Source organism: Arachis hypogaea, chromosome 13, assembly GCF_003086295.3.
Source record: "Arachis hypogaea cultivar Tifrunner chromosome 13, arahy.Tifrunner.gnm2.J5K5, whole genome shotgun sequence".
Classification (NCBI taxonomy): Eukaryota; Viridiplantae; Streptophyta; class Magnoliopsida; order Fabales; family Fabaceae; genus Arachis; species Arachis hypogaea.
Window position 1 is genome coordinate 29645962 of NC_092048.1, and position 9692 is coordinate 29655653.

At 32.1% G+C, this 9692-nt stretch overlaps 1 protein-coding gene across 2 annotated transcripts; it reads right to left on the bottom strand.

Moving 5' to 3' along the window:
- Positions 1–5684: 5684 nt before the first annotated feature.
- On the bottom strand, positions 5685–7630 carry LOC112737891 (NAC domain-containing protein 72). Of its 2 annotated transcripts, XM_025788042.3 has the most exons (3): positions 7066–7630; positions 6713–6984; positions 5685–6621 (listed from the first exon to the last, which is right to left on the bottom strand). In XM_025788042.3, exons 1-3 carry the CDS (start codon positions 7244–7246, stop codon positions 6067–6069), a joined length of 1008 nt encoding a protein of 335 aa, XP_025643827.1. In that variant the 5' UTR covers positions 7247–7630; the 3' UTR covers positions 5685–6066. The 2 variants fall into 2 exon arrangements, with proteins under 2 accessions (XP_025643827.1, XP_025643826.1); XM_025788041.3 differs by having other exon boundaries at positions 6713–7333.
- Between the last annotated feature and the right edge of the window lie 2062 nt (positions 7631–9692).

Genomic DNA, 9692 nt, shown 5'->3' on the forward strand with positions numbered 1-9692 from the left:
TAAAATTTAAAAGTTTTGTATTACACAAGTTTTGTTATACGCATAATTATTCAAAATTTAAGGTAAGTTTATTTTATATTAAATTAAATTTATTCGGATCAAATTAAATAAAAATTTAGTAAGCCTTTATTACGTAAGAAATAATATTTTCTGTATTTTAGAATAAGTATCACCTTTTTAAGTGTATTAGAAATATTTATTTTAAAATAGAAAGAATAACGCAGATGCGTGATATTAGGCCAAAAAGAAAAAAGGAAAAAAAAGGAAGAAAAGTTTAAAGCGGAATAACTGGCACCAGATAAGTATACAAAAGGTTAGTACTTTGATTTAGTTTGATAAAATTTTTTAAAATGGTATTTGTATTTTTTAAAAGTATAAATAATTTATTTTATATTTAGTAAATCAAAAAATTTATACACTTATATTTATAGTTTTTAAAAGTTAGAGATATTTTTAAAAGTATTTAAGAGAGAACTTTTTAAAGTTGACTTGTACTTATCAAAATTAAAAAATCTAATATAATTTCATATATTAATTCATATCTAAATTTTAAAAATTATTATAATATTTTTAAATTTAAAACCTATTTTAAAAGCACCTCTTGTCTATTATAATATTATTAAATTTTAAAAATTATTTTATCAAACACATTTGTTATTTGTGCTTATTAAAAGATATTTTTAATTTAATTTACCAAATATAGATATTACAATTTTTAAAAAGTTAGCTTTTAAAAATTAGCTTTCATAAACTACTTTAAAAAAATAAAAATTTTATCAAACTAAACTTTAGTACTAGTCACCAGGTTTTAGGCTTCAATAGTGGAGTCCTATTCGTATAATGAAGAGGTGAAGTTTGATTGTATTTCATAGGTCAATCGGGATGAATTTTAAGGACTAAATTTTTAAAATGGTTTCTCAAATTCATAGTTTTTATTATTTTAGTCCCTCGAATTTAAAATTATTTAGATGGGTTCCTGAGATTCAGTTTTGGACACCATATTGATTCTTGGACCATTTTTAGTACTGAATTAGCAAATTAGGTGCCAAATTAATTCTGACTTGCCACGTTAGACACATGGCTAACGTTATTTTGTTTTGGCATTTAAACAAGGCAAAAATGAGAAGAAAAAGAATTTATATGATGTGCAAATTATTATATCTTCCTTCATTCTCCAAAATGACCTCGTTTTTGCCTTATTTAAGAGCTAAAACGAAAAGACGTTATTTAACCATGTGTCTAGCATGATAAGTCAGAGTTAACTCAACATTCCATTCGTTGACTCAACGATACAAAGGGTCCAGGGATTAATATAGTACTTGAAGCTGGATCTTATTAAAATAATTTACCCCCAAAATTTACTTATTTTTATGATTGGTATCCTGTTATTATTGGCGCTTGATTGGGGCCTGCTATTAAGAAAAGGTAATTTTTTTGAGTTATCTATTTTTAAAAGATTTTTTTGAAAAATCTAGTAATTTTATGTTTAAATATCTGATATAGAAAGATTTTTTTAAGCGTTAATTATATTTGAGTATAATAAGATAAAAACACTTTTATATGTATTTAATACGTCTAAAATATCTTTTTTCAATTAAAAAAATGTCTTTTAAAAAAAGATATACATTATTCTGATGTAAAAATTATATCACACAAAATATCTCTTATCATAATTTTAATAACAAAAATATCACAATTATTTTTTTTCAAAAATAAAAATGTTATTTATAACCTTCGCTTTTGTTATATTTTTATACTTCATAATAATAATATTATTATTATTAACCCATACTGATTATTGATGCCATGCGCCGGTGTCCATTATTATTATTATTATTATTATTATTATTATTATTATTATTAGCACCAATAATAAACATTAACAAATTGCAATTTTAAAAAGTGAAAAAATATAAGTGGTGCCTAAATCCTCTTTCTCCCTCACATCAAATCCAAATTGACCCTAACTCCCAGGCGTGACTCTTATAACCTCTAGCCGTTGAAGTCCTCACGTGAGAAAGGTCTGACTTTTCGCAATTCTCACCTCTTTCAGTTCTCGCCGTTGAAAGGCTGCTTATCTCCTTGCGTCACCGTCTTGGTTCTTTAGGAGCTATTTGACGCCTTGTCGTCTCTAACCTCGTCGTCAAGTCCGAATTTGTCGTCGTCGTCAGTCTTGAGCTGTTGCTAACCTATTTTCTCTTCTTCGATAAGCACTCGTCTCTATGGTGCATTGTTCACTATATTATATAATTTGTATAATCGCGTAATTATGTTCATTCTGTTACTTCTAACTTTACTTTCATGTTGTGTGATATGTAAATTATGTATAATATTTATATGTGTGAGACAGTGATTCAAAAATTCTCTATTTAACTTCTAGATTCTCTATTTTTAGATGACCTTCTTAGTTCAAATCAAAGTTACCTTTACATTGTAATAAGAAGCAATTGTTTCTAACTATTTTTATGTATTGTTCTGGTTAAGTTGTTGCATTGTAAAATTGTATATTTCTGGTTAATTTGTATAAAAATAACCTACCTACATTGCTAGAGAGAATGTGATGTTTATTTATTTATTTATTTATTTATTTATTTTTGCATATTGGTATCAGAAATTTAAGATGGCTAGAAAAGGTCGTTATACGAAAAAATTAAATTTTGGACCAGCATGTCAGCAACTTCAAACGGGAACGTCTGCGACTTCGTCTTCCCACCACGATGACTCCCAAATTTGCTCGGCCAGTGATGATAGTGTCCCCGCAACTTCACACCCGTTCCGTCCACCCCACAATGAACCAAGGCCTTATCTATAGACGAGCACAAATAGTGCCAAGAACTCGGAGCCAGGCCATGAAAACTTGGTCGCTAATGCAAATGAGATAGATTCTCTTGATCAATACGTTGACGACCTCTTTATTGCTTCTGGAGTTCAAAGTCGCAAAAAACGCAAGACTACGAAATTTTGGAATGTTAAGATAATTGGTAACATATATATTGAAATTTCTCTTGTTCAACATGATTAAGACTCTATATTATATATTAATTTTCTTGCATGTTATCCACAACAAATACATATATAAGGTTATTTTATTTTTTATAGATTTTAATGGCATAATTAAGCAGGAAAAATTAAGTGTAAGGGAAGCTATGGAATGGCCTAACGATAAAAGGATCATACTCAAATTCAACAGCAAACGGCAACCAATTGGAGATGAAGATGGACTGTGAAAAAAGTTGGCCTAAGATTACCACTAAAGACAAGGTTTATAACGAATGTGTAAAGATAAAAATTTATAGCATTGTTAAATTAAATCTGCTTCGTTTGAGAATTATTAACAAATTGAACTTATCTTTGTAGCAAATTTTTCACTTTGATGAGGATAGTAAAGGAACTATCAAAAAAAATATTTTGAAAAATATGAAAAAGTCTTGGAAAGATACAAGGCTGAGGTTGTATGATGCTTATTATAACTCAACATTAATGCTGAGTAAAATATTGAGAACCACGCACTAGGAATTAATAGAGAGCATTAAAGATGGTTCCTTGGATATCGCAGTAAACCTGAGACATGGGTAAAATGTAGTATATCATTTGTAACACAAAAATTCTATTTATCATACATTGGGTCATTTTAAACTAGTTTCTAATTGCCTTTTAACTTTGATAGACTAACAGGAGAAGTACAGGAAAAATGCGATGAATCGATCGAAACAAAAATATACCCACATTGGCGGCTCGAAAAGTTTAGCAAGACGGAGGGAAGAAGATGTAAGTTACATTTGAATTCACTCTTTGAACTATCTCTACACCTACATTTTTCTTAAATGTGTGGAATACAGTAATGGCATAAACTATGTTGTTACAGTTGAAACAATAAGGGAGGAGAGTCGGTAGAGGAGAGTTATGGACCAAAGTGCACAAAAGAAAAGATGGTTCATATATCAATGATGAAGCAAGAGGAGTTGGTATAAATACTACTTTTTGGGTTGAAAGTGTATTACTGTATTGGTATGCTCTAGCGCGCCTATTCATATATTTGCTGATTTATGTTTCTTGGAAGTGATAAAGTATTTAAATAGCACATATAGAAAGAAAGAGATTTCTAAATTTATAGATGACAGATAAATCCACTTTATTAAAAAATATACATGCAATTATAATACTCTTATAGAGTTGTATTGCTTGAATGTAATTTTACTGAGTTGAAAGTCATGCAGTTAATCATCCTATTTGGCATGTTCTTGATATGAGATAGACCAATCAATAATTATTAATTCTGTTTGTTGATTTATGTCTGTAGGAAAGAATTGATGAGATTGAGCAATAGGATGAGTCTTCTAGAGTGTTGTCTCAAAATAATTTGCTTGCTCAAGTTTTTAGAAAAGAGAAATTGGATAGAGTGCGTGGCATGCATTTTGGACCGACTCCTAGTCAACTCTTCGATTCGAATTCACATCCGTCGAGCAATGGAGTCCAAGTAGAGGAGATCCAGAGGAACCTGTTTGAACTACAGCCAAAGTTGGAAGCCGAGAAGTTGAAAAGGAAGGCGATGGAGGATGAAGCAACAACAGAGAAGAAAAAGAGGCAGGCAATTGAGAGTGATATAAGATATCTATTTCAACAGTAGCGTGAGGAGCTGGCACCAGACATCGCTGCGGGGATGAATTTCGTGGAAGGATAGAGTGAAAAATAGAATATTAGGATTTGAATTATTTTGGTTTGAAATAAATTTTTTTTATTAATTTGACTATGCAAATTTTAGTAAGAGATTTACTTTATTGATATTTTTATAAATATATTATTTTATTTTGCAGTTTATTTTTTTGTTTTTGTCACAAGTTTATATTCAATAGACAGAAAATATTAAGATTTAAAATCTTAAAAAAAAATAAAAAAAGCGTAAAAAATACCTATAATATTTAAAAAAAAATTGCGATTTTTAAAGAAAAATCCAAATTTTTTTAACTTTGTATTGAATTTAGCAGCGGTTTTAAAAACACCGAAAATAATCATAAATTAGAAAAAATTGTCCTAAATTGTGGCGGTTTATACCTGCCGAAAACGGACACTTGCATATTGCAGCATTTTAAAATCGCCGAAAACTGTTCATAATTTGAAAAAATAGCCGTAATAACCGCCAGTAAACATGTGCAAAACTTGACGCGTGCATCCTGCGGCGGTTTTGTACCGCCGCTAAATTCAATGCCGTAAAATACTAATTAAGCGACGATTATACTAATGATGGCTGAAAACCGCCGCGAAAATCAAATCCATGTGCTAATAACCAAGGTGGTCCACTCAACTGCCAGTATTTGGATTTGCGAGAGTTTAAAACCGTCTTTGCAAGAGTTCAAAACCACCGCTAATAGGCAAAAAAACCACCGCAAGTTACCGTACTCTCTTGTAATGGTTTAACTCTAAAATATCTGAGTTTGAGTATTAATAATGAACAAAAATCAAATATAATTTAAAATAGACTAACACAAAAAATGTGCAGGTTTTCAAATTAAAATAGACAATTAATACGAGGGCGATATTATATTTACCAACTTGAATTATAATGTTGAGATAATATCAATATCTCATTGTTTGCTGTCAATAAGGTTGTGGTCACGAAGGCATGAACGTTACGCTTAACGAACAAATGATAAATATTAAATAACATCCGAAAAAAGAGAAGAAAATTTAAATATCTTAAACCAAACATTGCTAATGCCTTTTTAGTACATTTTCATTCAGGTTGCTGATGAGTGAACCTGGGTAGCTATTGTAGCCAAATAATGCATATACATTTCTAAAAAACTTTCAGAATTATGAATGCTTTCACACAATTACTTGAACTATGTTTATTCTGCTTAGTTTCACATCGAACCATCGAATGTGCCTAGCACTTATCAAAACTGCATTTTTTTCCCCACTTTTGCCACTTTTGAAAAATCTATTAAACCAAATTACCACTACACATATAATATAGTGTTAGCCAAAGAATCCAACAGCTATTTACACAATTGCCCTTTCCTACACTAAAACCACAAGGCCTTGACAATGACAATGCATGACATCTTTTCATTCTCTGAATCCGAATCCAAATTGCTGATTCGGGTATCCGAATCCGAATGAGTCACCCGAACTCGACAAATACCGGTGGGTGAATACATTCGAATTCTGTTGAAATAACCCGAAATTCTCATCAATCCGCTGGGTCCTGATGCCGCTCTGGACTTCCTCCTCCGTCGGGTTACCCGGTACAACCATTGTGTTGACGTGGCAGAACTGTGACGCGGAGGGGACATATAGGTCATTTCCATCGTAACTTGTCATCCCCTGAGATTGGCTCCCAAACTCAGGGACCGAGTCGAGACCCCCCGAGTTGACCCAGTCCGGGAAATTATTGCCTGTGCCGCCAAGGGTGAGCTTTTCTTCGTGCTGCAGTGAGTTAACCCGCGGTAAGGCGAAGCACCGGTCGTCGATCTCCGGCAATTCGAGCATGTCGTCGATGTGAGACGATGAAGAAGGCGACGATCCATTGCTCCATTCTTTGCTCGTAAAGCTTGGCATATTGACTTTTTGCGATGAGCTCAAGTTCTTCTTGTATATCCGACACAAAACCCAATCATCTAGCTGCAAAACACCAATATTCATAAAACAAATGCGACAAATAAATAATTTTTTTAAAATCATATATAAAACTTGTGATCGAATAATGTTGTACCTTGGTGCTGCCGAGGCTCTTTTGAGAACCGTTGAGGAGACGGTACTCGTGCATGATCCAGTTTGTTTTGGTGCCTTTGGGTGCTTTGCCAATGTAGAAAACAAGTGCTTTCTTGATTCCAACTTTTCTGCCTTCGGTAGTGATTACTTTATCTGTTCCTGTGGCTTTCCAGTACCCAGAGCCAGCAACCCTGTTCGGTCGCGAACCGTTCGGATACTTTCTATCCCTGGGGCTGAAAAAGTACCATTCTTTCTCCCCAAATATTGCTTTACCTGCACAAAAACAAACCAAATAAATAAACATCTTGCTCTCAATCACAGAAATAATGTCATTATCCCTTATCAAATATATACCTGGGAGGATCCAAGGGTCGAATTTATACAAATCGATTTCCGCGATGATAGGAAGTGAGAAATGGTTGCCAGCAACCTTGCGACATAGGTACTGAACAAGAAGCTCCTCATCTGTGGGATAAAATCTAAAACCAGGAGGTAAGCTCAATTGAGAGAGAGGATCCTTCTCTGGAACTCCCATTATGCTAAAACTTTTTTGGTTTCTTGAACTCTTTTCCTTCCTCTGTTTTTTATTTTTATAAGGGCTTTCTATTATTTCTTCATGAAACGGAAGAGATGGCTGTTATTTATAAAGGAACAGAGGATGAAGACAAAATAAGGGAAATCATTTAGTCGAAGAATTGGGTGGCGGGACCCACTAGAGTATCGACGTCTGAGAAGCTGACACGTTTCAGTTTGGCAAGATCACTACGCGGACAACCTTATCTGCTTCTTGTACGGTCCTTAGGCTGCGCCGGATTCGATTCAATGAATAGTTTTACACTGTAGTATGATATGATATGAAGCACTTTAAATTTTAGTACTTTATTAATCATGCCTAATTTTTTGATTGCGTGTATTCTATAAACTATAAACTAGATTTTTTATGAACTATAAAATGGAGTTATAATAATCAAGAAATTATAAGTATGATTTATTTATCAAATTAATGTGAAAAAGTCATATGATTTTTTGGAAGTAGGTACAATGTAGATAACCGTCACAAGAAGAAAACTAATAAAGTAATAATAAAAAATTGAGCGAGTCATGCAGATAATGCTTACACGTGGTGGTCTGTGAAGAAGTGAGAAAGAAAAATGTGTTTGCTTAAGTTGTTTTCCTTTTTTTCCTTTACTGCGAGTGTGTTCTTTTGTTCTTTTTCAAAAATTCCGGTCAATGTCATTCTTCACGTGTGTGTTTTTTCAGAGGACGGTGGACACGTGCCCAACTGCAAAATTGACAGTCCACAATATATATTTGTGGCATTATTCATTTCGTTTTGAGTTCGGAAACGATATACACATGAATTTTATAAAGTTTAATTGATAATCTAAAGTTAATTTCCTTTACAGCATTTCGTATTATAACCGATTAATATGTTAATAATCAATTTATACTTTTGTTGCAAATTATTTGTTATTTTTTTTATGTAATTTCCATTATTAAATTGCTATTAAAACTGTCATTTTTTAATTAAAAAATAATGAAGAAAACTCTCGTTAGAAGTCGTGATAAATGATTAATTATTTCTTGGTGAAATTTATGTTTTTCAATAAAATTTTGTATTTTAAATAAAGGTATTAGACCACTGAGGTAATTACTTTTTTTTTTTTTTTATCACTTTTAGGTCTAAGTTGTTTAGGCAAAATAACAGATCATCTGAAATAGGAATATATTATCATGATTTATGATTGGTTAAAGATGGATCTGAAACTTTCATTACAAAAGAGACGACGGAAATAGAAAAGATAGAGGCACTGAAAAAAAAACAGTGGTGCGGTTTTGAAGGGTCCATTGGGTGACACGTGGTGCATGAAATATGTACTTCCTTGTCTTCTTCTTCTCCTTTTATTTTCGTTTTTGCTCTTTACTTTCTTAGCGTTGCTGCTTAGGCGTTTCTTTCACTCTTCAACCTCTATGAGAAAGCTTACAAGTATTGATTGTGGATGTGGCCATTGAAGCTTTCAGGTAATTTTCACGATAAATGAAAGGTGGAGACGTGGCTGGTCAAGGTCAAGAATATGAAGTGGTGTGATTCACTGAACTGTTCTACCTTGATTGTTGACGTTTTAGATTTTTGTGAACGTGGACAACTTTAGATTTAAGATAAGAATGAAAAGAAAAATCACAAAAATGCAATTGGTTCAAAAAAAGGTATAGATACTATAAAGTAACTCATCTTTTTTTAAAAGTTTAAGTGATTAAATAAAAAAATATTTGAAAATTATGTATGTATTTAACACATTTTTTATGTACCTTATATTGGAATATTAAAAAATAAAATAATAAAAATTAAAATCTAAATATTTTGTTCATATAATTGTATGTTGTGTGGTTGACTGATAATAATATAAAAAATGGCAGAGGCACGCATGGCTTTTGGTATGTGAAGTAGTTCTCATCTGCCGGTCAAAATCTAAATGTGAAAGAAAAGATAACGCATAAAATAGAGAATTATGCTCACCAATAAAAAAGGACGTGTGGAGGGATTTGTCATTAAGTAAATTGGTTTGGAGTGTGGTATTTGTGTGCCATGTGGTGTTAGTATTTTGACAAGTATACACTACGTAATAGGCTTGTTTAATTTTTCTTTGTTTTTAGTTGAGCTTTTTTTCTTTATGGTTGAGAAATAATACGAAAAAGTTGAAGATTATAGGAGTGGCAGCTCAGTGTAGGATATGGATAATCGATAGTGTTCTATTTTTTTAGTTATTTTTGGAGGTTGTGATGTGATGAGAGTTATTTATATATACCACGTGTTTGATTGGAGTGCAAGATGGCTTGAGCTTAATGGTTTTGCGAGAAACTTGGAAGATTAGAGTTCTGAAAAAGTTGCCACAATAATCATGTTACGTGGAGAGACATTGATTTCATGCACCTAACGTAGTGTCGTCGCAGCATCTGCACATTAATGGAACATTTTCGTT

Bases quoted from the DNA above. Each gene is read 5' to 3' on its own strand.
- LOC112737891 (XM_025788041.3), bottom strand. From the start codon at position 7,246: ATGGGAGTTCCAGAGAAGGATCCTCTCTCTCAATTGAGCTTACCTCCT. The intron at 6,622-6,712 runs GTACAACATTAT...GGTGTTTTGCAG, and splicing joins AGAGCCTCGGCAGCACCAAG to CTAGATGATTGGGTTTTGTG.